General features: G+C 51.0%; 2 protein-coding genes across 2 annotated transcripts; both read left to right on the top strand.

The window, feature by feature from the left end:
- Positions 1 to 1,763: 1,763 nt before the first annotated feature.
- LOC135577841 (olfactory receptor 14J1-like) lies at positions 1,764 to 2,519 on the top strand. Its single transcript, XM_065047957.1, has 2 exons — positions 1,764 to 2,006; positions 2,139 to 2,519. Exons 1-2 carry the CDS (start codon positions 1,764 to 1,766, stop codon positions 2,517 to 2,519), a joined length of 624 nt encoding a protein of 207 aa, XP_064904029.1.
- An 11,048-nt stretch (positions 2,520 to 13,567) lies between these two features.
- Positions 13,568 to 14,500, top strand: LOC102089075 (olfactory receptor 14A16-like). The gene has a single exon (XM_065047958.1). The coding sequence runs from the start codon at positions 13,568 to 13,570 to the stop codon at positions 14,498 to 14,500; it is 933 nt and encodes a 310-aa protein (XP_064904030.1).
- The last annotated feature ends 7,778 nt before the right edge of the window (positions 14,501 to 22,278 follow it).

A 22,278-nucleotide genomic window follows, 5' to 3' on the forward strand; every position in this document is an offset into this window, starting at 1 on the left:
CAGTCTATGGGACAGCAGGGGCAGCATCCCAGGAGCTGGGACAGCAGGACGATGACACAGTGAGGCCACTCTCCACCATCTTGGAAAGCTCATGGAGACTGGGGGGACTCCCTGACCACTGGCAGCTCTCACACAGTGTGTGCACTTTTCAAAATGGCCAATGGGTGAGCAGGGAACTAAGGGCTGTGCCCCAGAGCATGTCCGCTGGGACCCCATTTCTGGGTGTCTGGAAGAGAAGGTGACGGGGTTTGCCCAGGGCAGGTTGTGACTGTCCATCGTCTTTGCTTTCTGTGAGGAAAAGACAGGGTTGTGGATGTGGGGAGAACATTGGTGGTCTGTTACCTGGAAGTCAGCAAGGCATTCAGTGTCATCCCCTGCAATATTCTTGTGTCCAAGGTAGGATATTACGGTCTGTGTCAGTGTGCAAGTAGATGGGTAAAAAACCATCTGGATGCTTGGGCTTGGAAAGGTGCTGTAGAAAGGGAGAAACGTTCCAGTCATGAGGACAGTCCAGCACTGGAAGCTGTTTCCCAGGAGTGCGCACTCACTCTGTCCCAGAAAGTGACCAAGATGTGTTTGGATAAAGCCCTGAGCAATCTTGTCTAACCCTGCTGTGAGCAGGAGGTTGATCAAGACACCTGCCGAGGTCCTTTTGAGCCTGAATGACATTGTCCTTTCATCTCCTTCATGTTTTCAATTTAGAGAAATCTCTCATGTTCTCTCTGACCACAGGAATAATTCACATGAGGTGCAGGGCTGCTTTACAAGTGCCCCTTAACAGTCCTGACCACAACTTTTGCATCCCTTTTCATTTGCCCCAACCCAGGGTCTTTTTTCTGTCCTAATACCGTTTCAGAAAGAACAGTCAATGTTGTTAACCCTTTCCGAGCAGGTTGCTCAACAGGTGTCAGCATCCACATACAGAGTCTGCACAGCAGCCAGACACAAATCCATCATTATAGAAATGGAGACGAGGCACTTGACCAGCTCCTTGCACATAGATATCAGCGTGACATGTCTGCTGAGATTCCTGGGAACACCTGAACTGTAAGTGCAGAGCATGTGAGTCCTGGTTGGGTATCCTGGCTTGTCTCCTGACCCCTGGGGTGCTTCAGGCTGTGAAGAGAATCAAAACCAGCCATTGTCTGGGGTAGTTCCATTTTACACGTGTCACACAGGGCAGATGAGGGAGTCCAAATAAATCAAACACTGCCCAGTCCACCACTAAGCCATATCCCTAAGTGCCACATCTCCACATCTTTTAAACACCTCCAGCAATGGAAGCTCCAATCCTGAGCTGGCAGGACACCACTGGCTGCAGTTGGACATAAGATACTGGTCATGGCTGTGAGTTCAGCCCTCGCTGGCAGAATGTCTCACACCCTCACTGAGGAGGGCAGGGGGCTGGGAGATGGGAGCACGTTTCAGTTTCCAGATCCCAGCACAGAGCCCAAACCATCCTGCCCTTGGACTCTGGCATCCCATTTCCTGAGATGCAAAGCTGGTGGGACTTCTGAGGATAATCATGTTAAAGGCATGAATAGTCCTTCAAGTGTTTGTGTCATTTGTCTAGGAATGTCAGTCATATATGCTTATATTTACATATCTGTAAAATAGTACACTGCATCTGTGGTAGCCCCTCTGGCAATGACAATTAAATAGCTATTTGCACTATAAGGCTCCATACCTCATCCACAAGCACACATCGAGGCAACGGCCTCATCATCACCACCATAGCCTGGGACCAGCACCTCCACACCCCCATGTACTTCTTCCTGCTCAACCTCGCCGTCATTGACCTGGGTGCCATCTCCACCATTGTCCCCAAGTCCATGGACAATTCCCTCTGGGATTCCAGGGCCATCTCATACTTGGGATGTGCGACACAGCTCTTTTTGTTTCTCTTCTTGATCACAGCAGAGTATTCTATGCTCACAGTCATGTCCTACGACTGCTACGTTGCCATCTGCAAACCCCTGCACTACGGGACCCTCCTGGGCAGCAGAGCTTGTGTCCACATGGCAGCAGCTGCCTGGGCCACTGGGTTTCTCAATGCTCTGCTGCACACGGCCAATACATTTTCACTGCCCCTGTGCAAGGGCAATGCCCTGGGCCAGTTCTTCTGTGAAATCCCCCAGATCCTCAAGCTCTCCTGCTCACACTCCTACCTCAGGGAACTTGGGCTTATTGTAGTCAGTGCCTGTTTGGCTTTTATGTGCTGCATTTTCATCGTGGTGTCCTATGTGCAGATCTTGAGGGCCGTGCTGAGGATCCCCTCTGAGCAGGGACGGCACAAAGCCTTTTCCACCTGCCTCCCTCACCTGGCTGTCATCTCTCTGTTTGCCAGCACCTCTTTTTTTGCCTACCTGAAGCCCCCATCCATCTCTTCCCCGTCCTTGGACCTGCTGGTGTCTGTTCTATACTCGCTGATACCTCCAACCTTGAACCCCCTCATCTACAGCATGAGAAACAGGGAGCTCAAGGATGCCCTGAGGAAACTAATGGAGGGATGCATTTGAAAAATAATAAAGTGTTCATCATCTTCTCTTTAACAAATAACAGTTATAATGTAACTCATTAGAGGCCCAGACTTGTGTGTGTGTGTGTGTTGGTGGTGTTTATTTTTTAATACATCATGATATTTTTGTCATCCCCTTTCTAATTCATTGTCAGCTTTTTTTCAAACCCACTGGGCGTATAAATATGGACCCATGCTCTCTGTGTATTTAAACAAAATAAAGGGCTCTGCAGTGATTTTTTTTTCACTGATATTCTTCCTCCAAGGCTTGTTTGGAGCTGCAGGGACAGGTCCTGTGTGCATGGGTGGAAGGGAAAAGAGTCCATCCTGGTAGCTCTGCCAGGGAGCAGCAGCGCTTGTTCTTCCAGAGCTGTTCTCGTTCCACTCCCACACTCTCCTTCTCATCCCTGGTGTTGGTGCAACGCCTGAGTGCTCTGGCAGCTTGGTCACCGTCCTGCTGTGTGTCAGTGCTGTGAGCGCAGGCAGGGACAGGCAATGGGCAGTGCTGTGACAGAACTGGCCTCACAACAGCCTTTCCAGATAGAAAGGTGATCTGGTCAGGACAGAACCTGAAGGTTTAGTTCTTCTTACAAAGATTCTCTCAAGAACATGCCCAAGAAAGTGACCTATATAAGAAACCTCATTATACAGCTGAGCAGTGTGTGTGTGCAGGGCTGGCACACAGCAGTGTCCTCTCACAGCCAGGCTCCTGCCAGAGACCTGCAGGAGCAGCAGAGCAGGGGCTGGGCTGTGCCCCTGTGCACTGGACACCCCATAGAAGGAGCCCCAGGTCAATCACCATGGACTGGCCCCTCACAACCACCATTTCCAGGACTGGCCTTTCACCCACAGAGGCTGTTTTCTCTCCATGGACGGACACTGAATGAGCAGGTCAGCTGTCCATGTTTGCCTTGTACAGATGAGATGTGAGCATGCACATCATGTACGTAAGGTGACATGAACACGAGTGAGCACAAACACCATCAATTATTCTTTTCCATTCCGTGAAGGCCTGTGAGACAGACGAGGTCTTGAGATCACTTCATATTGGGAGGAACAACCTGTGGGAAATCACCCTGGGTTGTGCTTCCTTTAACTGAGCTCCCTGTGTCCATTCCTCGTGACGCTGGATGAGTGCAGAGCAGGTGACACACCACAGGGCTAAGATGTGTCCCGTCCTTTGGGAGTGGCAACAGGAGGCCACAGTGACTCCTGCCTCTGTGTGTAAAAGGGACAGACTCTGTCTCTGAGCATCCCTGAGTGCAGAAGGAGTCCTGAGACCAACTCAGATATGGATGCCTGATGGAACCCTGGCATTTCTGTGTGTGACTCCAGGAACAAACCCCACTGGATCAGTGAGATTCGTCTCAGCTGCCTTGAACAGGATCATTGCAAGTGCTCCTGTCTGCTCTGTCACCCTTTCTTGTGATTCCAGATTGTGATCTCAAAACTGCCCTAGAAACCAGAATGGTTTCGGGGTCCTAAGGAAACGCAGACCTCAAACCCATCTTCAAGAAGAGCAGGAATAGGAATTGGGATAACTACAGGCTGGCCACCCTTCCTCCCTCCCTGGGAAGGGGATGGGACACGTCCTCCTGCAGCCATTTCCAGGAATGTGAGTGACAAGGAAGGGATTGCTGAACCCAAATGGACAGGGGAAAGAAAGGCATGTTGTGTACAGGGCATTTGCAAGGCTCAGACATGGTCTCCTTCTGGCCAGAGTGGTGCTGATGGGGCTCAAAAAGCAGGTGCTGGGTGGGAAGTTGGCTGAACCATCCGGCACAAATGTCATGAGTAGTACAAAGTCCTCCATGCAGCCAGTTACTGGTGTCATCCCTCAGTGACCAGCACTTGGACAACACTGTTGAACGTCTTTATTCTCCCTTTCCAAGATATAAGAGACAGCACTTTAAGTGCCTTGAGGATGATGCAAACCTGGGTGGAGGCCTTGAGCAGCCTCACCTGGTTCACCCAGCAGGAGAGTGAGACAAGATGAGTGAGACAAGGGCTCTCTGCAAACCTGAGTTATTTTGTGATTTGACAGAATTTTTCCTTGGAGAGGTTTCAGGAGAGAGAACAGGTAGAGGAATAGGAAAAAAAAAAAAAAAAAAAAGTAAGGCAGAAGAAGAGATATGGAAGGTGTTAACGGAAGTACAGGAGTCCCAGTGAGGAGCGCTTTTCACTCACAGTGTTAGTAGAAAATATATTTGACAAATTTGAACAAGGTGAGGAAGCGAGATGGGTGTCTACAGCCTGTGGGAAGAGGGGCAGGTGTAGGAAAGTATAGAACATGCTTCAGTCTGGTGAGGTCCTGGGTGCTAAGGAGGGGGATGGACGGGTGTGGTATTATGAGGTCAGTTGTGCCTCAGGCACTCATAATCCAGTCAGAAGCGTGTGGCTGTGAAGGGGACAGTGGGGTCAGTTCTATGTCTGGAGAAGGAAGGGAAGGTACTGATCTCTTCTCTGTGGTGACCAGTAAAGGAACCCAAGTGAATGGCAGGAAGATGTGCCAGTGAATGGTCAGTTGGACATGAAGAAAAGGTTCTTCCCCAGGAGGTGCTGGACACTGAACAGGCTCCCCAGGGAGGTGTCACGGCCCCAACCTGACAGTGTTCAAGAAGAGACTGGACAACGTCCTCAGACACACGGGGTGACCTGTGGGGTGTCCTGTGCAGGGACAGGAGTTGGACTCCATGATCCTTGTAGATCCCTTCCAACTCAGGACATTCATTGATTCTATGAAATACTAGGTCAAACGTCCATGTTTTCATTGTGCAAATGAGCTGTAAACATACACATCATGTGCATGTCCACTGTGTGCATGTGGTGAGATGAACCCAAGGGAGCACAAATGCCATCAGCTATTCCTTGGGGTGCCATAAAGGTCAGTGGGACAGACATGGTGTTCAGGGGTCTCTTCCAACATGGGTTATTGTAGGATTCCATGAATCTTTTCCTTGGAGAGCTTTTCATATCAGAAAAGACAGAGAAAGAAGAAGAAGAAAATTAGGTGCAGAAGCAGAGATATAAAATGCCTCAGAGTAAAAACAGCAGCTCCTCTGAGGAACGTTTCTCCACTCAAACCCTTGATAGGAAATCTATTGGATACATTTGATGAAAGCAGCTCAGTTTGATCTACTCACACACTGGACCACAAGGAGGGTGATGGTGGGTACGATGCCGTGTGGTCACTTGTGTCTCAGGAACTCATAGTCCAGTAGGAAGCCAATGGCTGTGGAGGGGACTGTGAGGTCACTTCTGCCTCTGCAGGGGATTGGCCAACAGCAGGAACATGGCTGGGAAAGGACTGTGAGGTCACACAGACGAGACGAGCAATCGGGCCCAATCAGCATGGCTGGATGAAAGGCAGGTCCTGCTTGACCACCCTGATCTCTTCTGTGACAAGGTGACCGGCTGAGCAGATGAGGGAAAGTCTGTCGTGGGGAGTGAATCCGCCACACGGGCTGTGGGTGTTGTGTCCTTAGACTGCAGTAAAGCCTTTGACACCGTGTCCCACAGCATCTACTGGAGAAGCTGCAGCTCGTGGCCTGGATGGGTGTATGTGCGATGGAGGGCTAGACCAATAGAATTGTGGTGAACAGAGCCAAATCCAGTTGGCATCCGGTCACAAGTGGTGTCCCCAGGGCTCAGTATTTGACTCAGTTCTATTTAAGCTTTATCAATGATGTGGATGAGGGCATCGAGTGTACCCTTATTAAGTTTGCAGATGACGCCAAGTTGGGTAGGAGTGTTGATCTGCTGGAGGGTGGGAAGGCCATGCAGGGGGATCTGGACCCGCTGGATCATTGGGCTGAGGCCATTTGTATGAGGTTTGACCAGACCAAGTGCCGGGTCCTGCACTTGGGTCACAACAACCCCAGGCTCAGGGAAGAGTGGCTGGAAAATTGCCTGGTGGAAAGGGATCAGGGGGTGTTGATTGACAGCAGCTGAACATGAGCCTGTGTGTGCCCAGATGGCCAAAAGAGCCACCAGCATCCTGGCTTGTATCAGGATTGGTGTGGCCAGCAGGAGTAGCGTGATTGTGCCACTGTTCTCAGTGCTGATGAGGTCGCATCTTGAATCCTGTGTTCAGGTTTGGGCTCTTCATCATAAGAAGGACATTGAGGCACTAGAGAGAGTGCAGAGGAGGCGACAAAGCTGCTGAGGGGCTGGAGCACAAGTGTGATGAGGAGCAGGTGAGGGAACTGGTGGGTTCAGCTGGAGGAGGCTGAGGGGAGACCTTCTCGCTGTCCACAACTGCCTGAAAGGAGGTTGAACATGGAGGGGGTTGGTCTCTTCTCCCAAGTAGCAAGTGATAGGACAAGAGGAAATGGCCTCAAATTGTGCCAGGGAAGGTTCAGATTGGATATTAGGAAAAAAATTCTTCCTGGAAAGGGTTGTCAGGCATTGGAACAGGCAGCTCAGGGCAGTGGTGGAGTCACCATTCCTGCAGGGGTTTATAAGATGTTTAGACGAGGTTCTTAGGGACACGGTTTAGTTCTAGATTTAGGTTGTGGTTGGACTCAATGGTCCTGAGGGTCTCTTCCAACTGAAATAATTCTATGATTCTCTATTATCAACTGGAATATTCTTCTATCACATCTTCTAAGTGCTCTTCACATATCTGCCTCTTCACCTACACTCCTGAAACTTATCTAATTAGATGCACAAGTATTGAATACTAATTGTAAATGAGGAAAGCACCATCGCTTTATCAGTCTGGTCTGATACCCGCCAGTCCCAGGCAAACACCTCAGGTACACGGGGGTCTCTCCTTGAGGTTTGCACTGGGTGCTTATAGTGAGACCATGGAGCTCAGCCCGAAAACCTGAGAACTCCCCTCAAAACTGAAAACCAAACCCAACCAAATTAAACCAAAGCAACAACAACAACAAGAAACCAACACTTTTAAAATCAGATTAAATAATTCAATATTTCCAATAAAATTTCTGTGGAATTTCTATCCTGCCAAAATATGAATTTTCAGAATGTGTACGGACTGTGGGAGATGAAACGTTGGCCTTTCCCTGTGCTTGCAGTGCCAGAACTCTGTCTATCACTACGTGTATTTAATCCCCTGCACATCCAGGAGTTTCCACCTGTCCTTACCCAGCTCCCTGTGTCTGAACTCATCTCTTCAGAAGCCTGTCTGGACATTTGCACTTTCCATCGCTCCCCAGAGGTTCTTCACCTCTCACTCTTGGCTCATTCAGAGCCTCTCAGCTCTTACTCTGCTTTGAGCTTCAGGCAGGTCAAGTCTTTCAGCGGTTGCTCTCCTACTCCCTACAGGCAACTCTTCAACTATGGCAATGGTACTCGCTGGAAACTACTTAATTTAACCACAGAACTGAGAAACATCATTAAGTTCTATTGTGTTTTTTTTTTCTTTTTCCTTTTTGTTTCCTCTAATTAAAAATTCCCCGGTGCCTGTTTACATCCAGTTCTCTAAGGAAACATGAAGCAATCCTGCGAAGAAGCTGTAACAATCAGTGCAAACTTCAGTGCAGAATCTGATGTAAAGAAATGTGCTGTAAACCCCAGGGGCCAATGAGCAGAACAGGGAGTTTGGGGAGCTGGTTATAGATTTCCTGCTAACAGTTTGAGCAGAGAAACATTCTTCACAGAACTGCTCTGTTTATTTGACACCTTTGAGGTCTCCTCCTCTGCCTGTATTTTTATTTTCTTGTTCCTCCACCTCTTCCTTCTTCCAAAACCTTTCCAAGGGAAAGATTCCTGGAATCACAGAGCAACTCAGGTTTGAACACCATCTTGTCTCACTGTCCTGCTCAGGGCAGGGTGACCCAGGTGAGGTTGTCCAAGGCCTCTGCCCAGCTTTGCACCATCCACTAAGGAGCTGAAGGTTCACTGTGTCACATCATACAGGGGGAGAATAGAGACGTTCAACAGTGTTGGCCCAAGTGCTGGTCCCTGAGGGATCCCACTGGTAACTGGCTCTGTGGGCACTTTTACCACTGGTGACATTTGGGCTCTACGGGGGACTATAGATGCTACATAAAATGCTATAGAAAAAGATGTGCTCATATTTTTCTGACACCAGTGTATTAAAAAATTAAAATGTCATGAGTTTGCCTGTTGAAGAGTTGGGGTGTTCAGCTGGAGAAGAGAGGCTCCTGGGAGACCTTATTGCAGCCTTTCTGGACCGAAAAGGGGCCGATAAGAACAATGGGGACAGACTTTAGAGCAGGGGCTGTCGCGACAGGACAAGGGGTGATGGTTTAAACTAGAAGAGGGGAGAGTCAAGGAATGAAATGAGGAAGAGATTTTTTATACCGAGGGTGGTAAAACACTGGGACAGGCTTCCCAGAGAGGGGGTGGATGAACCATCCTGGAGACATCCCAGGCCAGGCTGGACAGGGCTCTGAGCAACCTGAGCTGCTGAAGATGTCCCTGATGGCCGAGGGGAGTTGGACCAGACGGGCTGTGAATGTCACTTCCAACTCCAACTACTTTGTGATTCTAGGATTCAGTGACAGGAAAGACTGGATGCATTGATGCTGATAACCAGCAAAGGTCTTGTCTGGCTTGTGCGAGCCAGGCCAGCAGCTTCACCCAGCAGCTCTCCCCACCCGAGTGGAGAGCTGACCCACTCGTGTACAACCGACCCTGCCCCTGCCCCACAGTGCCCAGAGGATGCTGCCCAGGGCCCCAGGATGGATATTTGTGGGGGAGTGTTGGGAGCACTGGGAGGTTTACTGGGAGCACTGGGGGTTTACTGGGACTTCTTGGAGGTTTTCTGGGAACAATGGGGGTTGCTGGGATCACTGGACAGGATAGTGGGGGTTACTACGTACTCATGCTGGGAGTACTGCGTACTCATGCACTGGGAGTTAACTGGGAGTTCTTGGAGGATTACTGGGAACAATGGGGGCTGCTGGGAGCACTGGAAATATTAGTTGGGGGCTACTGGGAGTACTGGGAATACTGGGAGGGTTACTGGGAGCATGTGGGGTTGCCTGAGGGTTACTGGGAGTACTAGGTGGTTACTGGGAGCACTGGGAGTACTACTGGGATCACTGGGGGTTTTCTGGGAGTCCTTGCAGGATTACTGGGAACATTGGGGGTTGCTGTGAGCACTGGAGGGGTTAGTGGGGTCCACTGGGTGGTCTGGGGAGGTGTCTGGGAACACTGGGGGTTGCTGGGGAGTTACTGGGAGCACTAGGTGGTTACTGGGAGCACTGGGAAGGTTACTGGGAACAGTCGGTTTATTAGTGCAGGGTTTCTGGGAACACTGGGAGGGTTACTGGGAGCACTGGGGGTTTACTGGGAGTTCTTGCAGGATTACTGGGAACATTGGGGGTTGCTGGGGCTTTACTGGGAGGGTTATTGGGAGTGTAACTGGGAACATTAGAAGGTTTAGTGCGGGGTTATTGGGAACATTGTGGGGGTTACTGGGAACATTCCAGCTGATGGGTGTTTACTGGGAGCACTAGGTGGTTGCTGGGAGCACTGGGAGGGTTATTGGGAGCACTGAGGGTTTACTGGGAATTTTTGGAGGATTACTGGGAAGAATGGGAGTTGCTGGGAGCACTGGAGGGGTTAGTGGGGGGTTACTGGGAGCACTGGGAGGCATTACTGAGGACAGTGGGGGTTGCAGAGGGCAATCTGTGGTTACTGGGATCACTAGAAGGGCTAGCGGGGGATTACTGGGAGAAATGAGGGGGTTGCTGGGGCTCACTGCGAGCACTGGGGGGGATTGCTGGGAGCACTGGGAGGTTTACTGGGAGGATTACTGGAAACAGTAGGACGATTAGTGGGGGGTTAATGGGAACACAACATGGTTACAGGGAGCACTGTGGGGGCCTGCTGGAAGCACAAGGACAGTTAGTAGGAGCACTGGGGGTGAACTGGAAGTTCTTGGAGGATTACTGGGAACAATGGGGGCTGCTGGGAGCACTGGAAAGGTTAGTTGGGGGGTACTGGGAGCACTGGAGGGGTTAATGAAGGGAAGAAGCCAGAGGGTCGTGGTCAGCGGGGCAGAGTCCAGTTGAGGCCTGGATCCAGTGCAGTGCCTCAGGGGGCAGTGCTGGGGCCAGTACTATTCAATAAATTCATCAGTGACTTGGATGAGGGAACAGAGTGACTGTCAGCAAGTTTGCTGGTGACACCAAGCTGGGAGGAGTGGGTGACACTGGAAGCTGTGCTGCCATCAGAGACCTGGACAGGCTGGAGAGCTGGGCAGGGAAAATGTAATGAAATAGAACAAGGGCAAGTGTAGAGTCCTACATCTGGGCAAGAAGAACCCCAGGTTCCAGTGTAAGTTGGGTAAGGACCTGTTGGAAAGCAGTGTAGGGGAAAGGGACCTGGGGGTCCTGGGGACAGCAGGATGACCATGAGCCAGCACTGGGCCCTTGTGGCCAGGAAGCCAATGGGACCTGGGGGGGTTAGAAGGGGGTGGTCAGTAGCTCAGAGGGGTTCTCCTGCCCCTCTGCTCTGCCCTGGGGAGACCACACCTGGAATATTCTCATACCAATATATTTTTTACTAGCAAGAATACAATGCTGGCAAGAAGTATCTCTGCAGAGCAGACACAACTAACAATACTGATTACTTGAGGTTGTCTCAAAGGATGTGCCCCTGGAGCCTGAGGGACACCTGGAGGAGCCCAGAGGGGACAGAGAAAGGGACATCATGGGCTGCTCCTGTGCTGCTGAGCTGGGCTGGGCTCCTGGGACACAGGGAGCTCATGGCAGCGGCAGCGCTGCAGAGAGACAGCTCTGCCCAGGAGCAGCTCCTCTGCACACGCAGCAGGGCTGAGGGCTCTGCCTGCAGCACCGAGGGCACAGGAGCCAGGCACAGAGAGGGGAAAGGCAATGTGGGGGGAGGATTGCTGTGAGTTCACTAGGAGAGAAATCTTCACAGACAGTAAGTCGGTGGCTGCACGTTATTGCATTTGTAGATTATGGTGGAATTTCCTAACGCTGGTATATTAAACGAGGTACGTAAGTAAAAATATTAGACACTTTCTTCTATAGATAAGGAGGACCTGCAGCAGATCAGGGATTTCCTCCTTATACCATCAGAGCAATAACACATGGCAGCTGCCTCCTGCTGAGGATGACTCCAGGTGTGTGAAGCTGTTTGCACAGGCAGGGGTGCCCAGGGCTGTCCTGCAGAGCAGGGTCCCTGCACCCCAGGGCTGTGCCGGGCAGGGACTCTGCCTCCTGCCAGGGTCAGCGCTCAGCCTGCCCGGGTTGATCCCCACAGTGCTGTGGGGAGAAACTGGGGGGGGAAGGAGCAAGAACTGGTAAGACAGGGTCATGCTGTGGAGAGGGTGCTGTGTGGGTCAGCACTGCTCACAGCTCCAGATCGCCCCTGGCATGTTTCCAAGTGGATGCCCCAATGAAAGGATCAATGCAAGGATTACCAGACAGATAAGGAGCTTTCCTGAGCCTGTCTTTTCAGTTTCCTCTCTCAAGGGGTGGGGGCTACAGGAAAGGATAAAATGAAAATGAGCTCTCATGCTTAAACAAGTCACTGAGACTCCTGAACTGCAATTGTGAGTGATCAGTACATCTGCCAGAAGGCTCATGACATCCCTTCCCCACCCCTCTGCCTGTGCACAGCACCTGCATCACCTTGGCTGGACCCGTCAGCCTTAGTCTGACCTGTCCCGTTTTCCAGCCTGCAAACAGGAAGATGCCCCCAGGCAGTGCCCTGTGAACAGGCAGGATCTGTAGGGCCAGGGGGAGGGCACAGAGGGTGGGATGGTCTGTGAGCACTGACAGGGAAGAGACATGGACAGGGAAACACCTCCCAGGGGGGGAATATCCAGGCAGCAGGGAAATGATCAGAAATGAGAGGAAACCAAACCCGGAATGGTTATGGGAGGGAGAAGAGAGAAAAGTGCCTGTGACCCCCTGCAGTGCAGATCCCTCCTGTGAGCAGCCCCCTGGCCTCCTGTTCCACCCAGCAAAGCCTCTGCCCTCAGGGCCGGGGGCTCCAAGGCATGAAGCAGCTCCTGTGCAGCCAGAGCTCCAGTTCCTCTGCAGAGCACAGGGGCTGAGAGCAGCTGCCCGGCAGTGTTGGTGTCTGGGAGGTGGCTGCACAGCTGGGGAAGGGTGACGCTGTCTGAGTGCCCGGCTGCCTCTGCCCTGGCCTCTCTCACACCCACCCTCACCGCATTCTCCTTCTTGCTCCCCTGCTCTGGGTCACTGCTGTTGGGATCTTGTTCTTGCTGTCAGGCTCTCTGGGGATGGCAGTTTCAGCTGCAGAGTCACAGCCTGATCTTGTGGGTCCTTTCCTGCAGGTGTGTCCATGGGCACACGTGTCCCAGCTTTGCTCTGACCTGTGGGCTGTGGGCAATGCAGTCTGTGGGGCTGGGGAATGAGCCATGTGTTTCTTGGGCTAAACGTTGGGTGCTCAGACCTTCGGAAAGGGTGAGACCTGTCATGGTCTGAGGTGGATCCCTCTGCTCTCAGCAGTGCCTGGTGGCTTTTCAGGGTAACATGGGAGTGTGATCAGGCTCCATCTCAGAAAGGTGCCAGCCCAGGGCAGCTGGAGCAAGACAGAGGGACAGAGCAGCTGCTCTCACTATGCACTGACCCACAGGCATCCTCTGGTCTCGCGGGACTCGCTCTGTTCTCCCTGAGTGCAGCAGAAATGCTGAGGGTTTCTGACACCCAACAACACTCTGCAGTGAATATGGGGGGAGGTGTAAAAAAACGTGGAACTCCTTAGCTGCCTTCACCACCTCTGTTCCTTATGAATGGGAAAGCAAGTGCTGACAGCCCTTCTGTGTTAGCAGAACCAGGACAGTCCCCACCGTTCCTGTGGCCCCACTTCTGCAGAGCTGGACTGACTTATCGACGGCCCATAGGCAGAGGCCCTACTCTTGGTTGCATATTTTCCAGCCCCAAGCAGGGCTGCAGCCACAGTGCTGAAAAAGGTACTCCTAGAAAAACAAAAGAGTGTCTGCATGTGACAGGGGAGGGTCTATGGGAGTGGGTTTGATTTTTGTCAGAGAACTGCCCTGGATTCTCAATGTGTTTATTTTTTCTCATGACAGCGCCCCGTGCTCAGGAAAAGCAAATGTCCAACAGCAGCTCCACCACCCAGTTCCTCCTCCTGCCGTTCACAGACACACGGGAGCTGCAGCTCTTGCACTTCTGGCTCTTCCTGGGCATCTACCTGGCTGCCCTCCTGGGCAACGGCCTCATCATCACCACCATAGCCTGGGACCAGCACCTCCACACCCCCATGTACTTCTTCCTGCTCAACCTCGCCCTCCTCGACCTGGGCTGCATCTCCACCATTGTCCCCAAGTCTATGGCCAATTCCCTCTGGGATTCCAGGGCCATCTCATACTTGGGATGTGCGACACAGCTCTTTTTGTTTCTCTTCTTGATCACAGCAGAGTATTGTCTCCTCACAGTCATGTCCTACGACCGCTACATTGCCATCTGCAAACCCCTGCACTACGGGACCCTCCTGGGCAGCAGAGCTTGTGTCCACATGGCAGCAGCTGCCTGGGCCACTGGGTTTCTCAATGCTCTGCTGCACACGGCCAATACATTTTCACTGCCCCTGTGCAAGGGCAATGCCCTGGGCCAGTTCTTCTGTGAAATCCCCCAGATCCTCAAGCTCTCCTGCTCACACTCCTACCTCAGGGAACTTGGCCTTATTGTGGTCAGTGTCTGTTTAGCATTTGTGTGTTTTGTGTTCATTGTGGTGTCCTATGTGCAGATCTTGAGGGCCGTGCTGAGGATCCCCTCTGAGCAGGGACGGCACAAAGCCTTTTCCACCTGCCTCCCTCACCTGGCCGTGGTCTCCCTGTTCATCAGCACTGCCATTTTTGCCAACCTGAAACCCTCATCCATTTCCTCTCCATCCCTGGACCTGGTGGTGTCTGTTCTGTACTCAGTGGTGCCTCCAGCAGTGAACCCCCTCATCTACAGCATGAGGAACCAGGAGCTCAAGGATGCACTGTGCAAACTCATATCCCTCTGTTTTCTGAAGCAATAAACTGGCCATCTTCTTCTATACAGGAGTTTTAATGTAGCTAATTACAAGCCCAGCCTGTCAACTGGATTTTCTGGTGGTGTTGGTTGTTTTCTTATCGTGATAATGTTGTCATCCCATTTCTAATCCACTGCTGGCTTTTCTTTTATAAATGTTGGCTGCTTAAATGAGCAGCAGTGCTCTCCTTGTCTCTAAAAAGAATAAAGGGCTCTTTAGTGACTTGTTTTTCACTATATCCTTCCTGCAAAGGCTTTTTGGAGCTGCAGGGACAGTTCCTGTGTGTGGGTGGAGGGGAAAACAGCTCTGGCATGGCAGCCCTGCCAGGGAGCAGCAGCGCTTGTTCTTCCAGAGCTGTTCTGGTTCCACTCCCACACTCTCCTTCTCATCCCTGGTGTTGGTGCAAGGCCTGAGTGCTCTGGCAGCTTGGTCACCGTCCTGCTGTGTGTCAGTGCTGTGGGCGCAGGCAGGGACAGGCAATGGGCACTGCTGTGACAGAGCTGGCCTCAGTAACAGTACTTGCACAAGGAAAAGTGATCTTCTTTGGGTGGTGCATGATGGTTTATATCTTCTTGCAAAGTTTCTCTCAAGCTTATTCCTGTAAAAGTGGCCACAGATGAAACATCAGTGTGCAGCTGAACAGTGCGTGTGTGCAGGGCTGGCACACAGCAGTGTCCTCTCACAGCCAGGCTCCTGCCAGAGACCTGCAGGACCAGCAGAGCAGGGGCTGGGCTGTGCCCCTGTGCACTGGACACCCCATGGAAGGAGCCCCAGGTCAATCACCATGGACTGGCCCCTCACAGCCATCATTTCCAGCACTGGCCTCTCACCCCAGATCAGAGGTCTTTGTCCCTCCATGGAGTTACACTGAATGACTAGGTCAGAAATCCATGTTCGCATTGTACAGATGGGACGTGAGCATGCAGAACAGGTACAGGAGTTGACATGAACTTGAGTCAAAACAAACACCATCAGCTATTCCTGGTCTTCCATGATGGCCTTTGGGACAGACAGGCTCTCGAGGTCATTTCTCATTAGGAATAACATTGCATGGAAACTGTTTGAATGCAGCACTGGCACGTGCTTCCTTTAACCAATGTTCCTGTGTCCATTCCTCGTGACGTGCAACACATCAGATGAGTGCAGAGCAGGTGACACACCACAGGGCTGAGGTGTCTCCCGTCCTTTGCGAGTGGCAACAGGAGGCCAGAGGGACACTGTGACTCCTGCCGCTGTGTGTAAAAGGGACAGACTCTGTCTCTGAACATCCCTGGGTGCATAAGGAGCCCATGAGGCCAGCTCAGATGTGGACACCTGACAGACACTGACATTTCTGTGTGTGACTCCAGAACAAACCTCACTGGCCCAGACAGACCAATCTCACATGCTCCTGTCTGCTATGTTGTCCTTACCCGTGAGTCTGGATTGTGGTCTCAACTGTGTCAGAGCAACCAGAGAGGTACTCAGGTCCTTGGAAAAGGCAGTTGTCAAACCAGTCTTCAAGAAGGGCAGGAATGAGAACTGGGAGAATTACGGGCTAGTGAGCCTACCTCTGTCCCTGGGAAGGAAATAAGACAAGTCTTCCTGCAGCCATGTCCAGGCACTTGGAAAAAAAGGAAGGGATTGCTGAACCCAAATGGGCAGGGAAACAAAGGCACGTTGTGCACATGGAATTTCACGAGGTGTCAGACATGGTTTCCTGTGGTGTCCTTATAATGTGATTGGTGCTCCAAGGGTAAAGAAGTGGATGCTGGGTAAGAAGTTGGCTGGACGATGAAGCCCAAACGTCACCAGTGGTACAAAGTGCCCACAGAGACAGTTACCAGTGGGATCCCTCAAGGACCAGCACTTGGGCCAACACTGTTGAACGTCTCTATTCTCCCCCTGTATGATGTGACACAGTGAACCTTAGCTCCATAGTGGATGGTGCAAAGCTGGGCAGAGGCCTTGGACAACCTCACCTGGGTCACCCTGCCCTGAGCAGGACAGTGAGACAAGATGATGTTCACACCTGAGTTGCTCTGTGATTCCAGGAATCTTTCCCTTGGAAAGGTTTTGGAAGAAGGAAGAGGTGGAGGAACAAGAAAATAAAAATACAGGCAGAGGAGGAGACCTCAAAGGTGTCAAATAAACAGAGCAGTTCTGTGAAGAATGTTTCTCTCCTCAAACTGTTAGCAGAAAGTCTATAAACAGCTCCCCAGACTCCCTGTTCTGCTCATTGGCCCCTGGGATCTCCAGCACATTTCTTTACATCAGATTTGCACTGAAGTTTGCACTGATTGTTACAGCTTCTTTGCAGGAATTGCTTCATGTTTCCTTAGAGAACTGGATGTAAACAGGCACCGGGGAATTTTTAATTAGAGGAAACAGAAAAGGAGAAAAAAAAAGAAAACACAATAGAACTTAATGATGTTTCTCAGTTCTGTGGTTAAATTAAGTAGTGTCCAGCGAGGTCCATTGCCATAATTGAAGAGTTGCCTGTAGGGAGTAGGAGAGCAACTGCTGAAAGACTTGACCTGCCTGAAGCTCAAAGCAGAGTGAGAGCTGAGAGGCTCTGAATGAGCCAAGAGTGAGAGGTGAAGAACCTCTGGGGAGCGATGGAAAGTGCAAATGTCCAGACAGGCTTCTGAAGAGATGAGTTCAGACACGGGGAGCTGGGTAAGGACAGGTGGAAAGTCCTGGATGTTCAGGGGATTAAATACACGTAGTGATAGACAGAGCTCTGGCACTGCAAGCACAGGGAAAGGCCAACGTTTCATCTCCCACAGTCCGTACACATTCTGAAAATTCATATTTTGGCAGGATAGAAATTCCGCAGACATTTTATTCGAAATATTTAATTATTTAATCTGATTAAAAAAGTGTGGGTTTCTTGTTCTTGTTGTTGTTGTTGCTTTGGTTTAATTTGGTTGGGTTTGGTTTTTAAGTTTGTAGGGAGTTCTCAGGTTTTCGGGCTGAGCTCCATGGTCTCACTATAAGCACCCAGTGCAAACCTCAAGAGACCCCGTGTACCTGAGGTGTTTGCCTGGGACTGGCGGGTATCAGACCAGACTGATAGAGCGATGGTGCTTTCCTCATTTACAATTAGTATTCAACACTTGTGCATCTAATTAGATAAGTTTCAGGACTGTAGGTGAAGAGGCAGATATGTGAAGAGCACTTAGAAGATGTGATAAAAGAATATTCCAGTTGATAATAGAGAATCATAGAATTATTTCAGTTGGAAGAGACCATCAGGAGCATTGAGTCCAACCACCACCTAAATCTAGAACAAAACCGTGTCCCTAAGAACCTCGTCTAAACATCTTATAAACCCCTGCAGGAATGGTGACTCCACCACTGCCCTGGGCAGCCTGTTCCAATGCCTGACAACCCTTTCCAGGAAGAATTTTTTTCCTAATATCCAATCTGAACCTTCCCTGGCACAATTTGAGGCCATTTCCTCTTGTCCTATCACTTGCTACTTGGGAGAAGAGACCAACCCCCTCCATGTTCAACCTCCTTTCAGGCAGTTGTGGACAGCGAGAAGGTCTCCCCTCAGCCTCCTCCAGCTGAACCCACCAGTTCCCTCAGCCGCTCCTCATCACACTTGTGCTCCAGACACTGAGCAGCTTCGTTGCCTCCTCTGCACTCTCTCTGGTGCCTCAATGTCCTTCTTATGATGAAGGGCCTAACACTAAACACAGGATTCAAGATGCCACCTCATCAGCGCTGAGAGCAGTGGCACAATCACGCTAGTCCTGCTGGCCACAGCATTCCTGATACAAGCCAGGATGCTGGTGGCTCTTTTGGCCATCTGGGCACACACAGGCTCATGTTAAGCTGCTGTCGATCAACACCCCCTGATCCCTTTCCACCAGGCAATGTTCCAGCCACTCTTCCCTGAGCCTGGGATTGTTGTGACCCAAGTGCAGCACCCAGCCCTTGGTCTGGTCAAACCTCATACAAATGGCCTCAGCCCAATGATCCAGCGGGTCCAGATCCCTCTGCATGGCCTGCCCACCCTCCAGGAGATCAACACTCCCACCCAACCTGGTGTCATCTGCAAACTTAATGAGGGTGCACGCAATTCCCTCATCCACATCATTGATAAAGCTTAAATAGAACTGAGTTAAGTACTGAGCCCTGGGGACACCACTTGTGACCGGACGCCAACTGGATTTGGCTCTGTTCACCACAATTCTTTTGGTCCAGCCCTCCATCACACATACACCATCCAGGCCATGAGCTGCAGCTTCTCCAGGAGATGCTGTGGGACACGGTGTCAAAGGCTTTACTGCAGTCTAAGGACACAACACCCACAGCCTGTGTGGCGGATTCACTCCCCACGACAGACTTTCCCTCATCTGCTCAGCCGGTCACCTTGTCACAGAAGAGATCAGGGTGGTCAAGCAGGACCTGCCTTTCATCCAGCCATGCTGATTGGGCCTGATTGCTTGTCTCGTGTATGTGACCTCACAGTCCTTTCCCGGCCCTGTTCCTGCTGTTGGCCAATCCCCTGCAGAGGCAGAAGTGACCTCACAGTCCCCTCCACAGCCATTGGTTCCTACTGGACTATGAGTTCCTGAGACACAAATGACCCCACGGCATCGTACCCACCATCACCCTCCTTGTGGTCCAGTGTGTGAGCAGATCAAACTAAGCTGCTTTCATCAAATGTATCTGATAGATTTCCTATCAAGGGTTTGAGTGGAGAAACGTTCCTCAGAGGAGCTTCTGTATTTAGTCTGGGGCATTTTACATCTCTGCTTCTGCCTTTTTTCCTTCTTCCTCTGTCTATTCTGACGTGAAAGAGCTCTGCAAGGAAAGGATTCATGGAATCCTGCAATAACACAGGTTGGAAGAGACCCCTGAACACCATCTCTGTCCCACGGACCTTTATGGCACCCCAAGAAATAGCTGATGGCATTTGTGCTCCCTTGGGTTCATCTCACCACACGCACACACTGGACATGCACATGATGTGTATGTTTGCAACTCATTTGTACCATGAAAACAAGGACTTTTCACCTAGTATTTCATAGAATATTGGAATGTCCTGAGTTGGAAGGACCCAAAGGATCACGGAGTCCAACTCCTGCCCCTGCACAGGACACCCAACAGGTCACCCCGTGTGTCTGAGGACATTGTCCAGTCTCTTATTGAACACTGTCAGTTTGGGGCTGTGACACCTCCCTGGGGAGCCTGTTCATTGTCCAGCACCTCTGGGGTAAGAACCTTTTCCTCATGTCCAACCTAAACCTCCCCTGACACATATTCCTGCCATTACATTGGGCTCCTTCACTAGTCACCACAGAGAACAGATCAGTACCTACCCTTCCTTCTCCCCTTGTGAGGAAGCTGTAGCCACCATGAGGTCTCCTTTGAGTCTTTTCTTCAGCTCTGATGCTGAGAAACCCCTTGGTTTGCTTTCTGAAGCAGAAAAGAGAAGCCATGACCTCCAGCCTCTTTCCCTGCAGGCTGCAAACATCAATCTCGCTTCCCCACCTGCTCTCAGCCCAGCATTTCTGCACCTTCACTGCTGTGTCTGCACCCTCACTGGCTGCTCTTTGGCACACAAACCATGGGCTGATCCAGCTCCCTCTGGGTCACCTCTTGCCCCACAGCACTGCCCTTCCAGTGACATTTCTTCCTCCTCATATCCATTCCTCACCTTCCAAGTAGACTTCTTTTTTCTCTTTCCTGCTTCTTCCCACTATCCAGACAAGCTCGACCATCTCATAAACTGCCCTTCATGCAGGGAACCCAACCCGTTAGGCTTCTTGTGGTCTTTTACCTGACCAGAGAGAAGTCACCTCGCCATGATCTTCTAAATCCCATGAGTGCTGCTGGCCTTTCAGCATCTCTGACAGACACGACCATGTCCCTGCCGATGTCCCGCCATGTTCTCAGGTGGGATGGACATGACAACCCGTCTCTCTTCCTGGGTAAGACCTGTGGGCACTTGGGCAGAGGTTCTTTCCCTTTCCCAGCCATGTCCCTGCTGCTAGGCTGTCACCTCCAGAGAAAGAACTGACCCCACTGTCCCCTTCACAGCCACATGATTCCGCCTGGATTATGAGTGTCTGAGACTCAGCTAACCTCATAATACCGAACCCATCCATCCCCCCACCCATAGCCCAGTGCCTGACCGGATAATAGTATGCTTGTTGTATCAAATTAAACAAATGTATTTTCCTCTAAATGTTTGAGTGGAGAAACTTTCTTGGCAGTAACTGTTGTTTTTATGTTGACATCATTTCTATCCCCTCTTCTGCCTCTTTTTTTTTTTTTTCTTCTCTGCAGATATTCGTGAACCTGAACATCTTTTTGCTTCACTCTCCTTCCCAAAGCAGGGTGACCAGGTGAGGTTCTTCAAGGTCTTCGCTCAGCTTTGCATCATCTCCATCACAGCGCAGAAGGGAGAATAAAGACCTTCAGCAGTTTTGGCCCAAATGCTGGTCACTGGGGGATGACACACTAACTGCACAGAGGACACTGCATCGCAGATGATATTTGGGCTTGATGTTTCAGTGAACTTCCCACCAAGCACCCACTTCTTCAGCCCAGACACCATCAATCGGGATATAAGGACACCACTGGAGACCATGCCCAAGGCCTGGCACAATTGCATACACACAACATGCCTGTCTTTCCCCTGCCCATTTTGGTTCACAAGTCTCTTTCTTGTCCTTCAAGTGTCTGCAGGTGGCTGCAGGAGGACTTGTCCCATCACCTTCCCAGGGACAGAGACAAGCTGACCAGCCTGTGATTCTCCCCATTCTCCTTCCTGCCTTTCTTGAAGATGGGTTTGACGGATGCCAGGACCTCCTGGATTGCACTGTCATTTTGAAAACACAATCCAGAATCACAGGGCAACGGAGGTGAATCTCACTGGGTCAGTGGGGTTTGTTCCCAGAGTCACACACAGAAATGTCAGGGTTGTGCCAGGTGTCCATAACTGAGTTGGCTTTGTGGACTCTCATCTGAGGCAGAATCATAGAATCACAGAATACTCTGATAGGAAGAGAGCCTTGGGATCATTGAGTCCAACCATAGCCCAGCTCTCGCATCAAACCATGTCCCTGAGAACCTTGTCTAAACACCTTTAAACCCCTCCAGGGGTGGTGACTCCCCCACTGCCCTGAGCAGCCTGTTCCAATGCCTGACAACCCTTTCCGAGAAATACTTTTTTCCTGATAACCAAGCTAAACCTCCCCTGGTGCAAATTGTGGTCAATTCCTCCTGTCCTATCACTTGCTACTTGGGAGAAGAGGCCAAGACTCGCCATATTGCAGCCTCCAGTCAGGCAGTTGTGGACAGTGAGAAGGTCTCCCATCAGCCTCCTGTTCTCCAGGCTAAACCCACCAGTTCCCTCAGCCGCTCCTCATCACACTTGTGCTCCAGCAACTCAGCAGCTTTGTCGCCTCCTCTGCACTCTCTCTAGTACCTCAATGTCCTTCTTGAGATGAGGAGCCCAAACCTGAACACAGGATTCAAGGTGCGGCCTCACCAGTGCCGAGAGCAGTGGCACGATCACTTCTCTAGTCATGCTGGCCACACTATTCTTGATACAAGCCAGGATGCTGGTGGCCTTTTTGGCCACCTGGAAACATTCTGGCTCATGTTCAGCCAGCTATTGCTCGACACCCGCACATCCCTTTCCACCAGGCAGCTTTACAGCCACTCCTCCCTGAGCCTCTAGCGCTGCCTGGGGTTGTTGTGACCCAAGTGCAGGACCCAGCACTTGGCTTTGTTAAGCCTCAGACAATAGGCCTCAGCCCCATGATCCAGCATGTCCAGAT

Source organism: Columba livia, unplaced genomic scaffold (assembly GCF_036013475.1).
Source record: "Columba livia isolate bColLiv1 breed racing homer unplaced genomic scaffold, bColLiv1.pat.W.v2 Scaffold_153, whole genome shotgun sequence".
NCBI lineage: Eukaryota > Metazoa > Chordata > Aves > Columbiformes > Columbidae > Columba > Columba livia.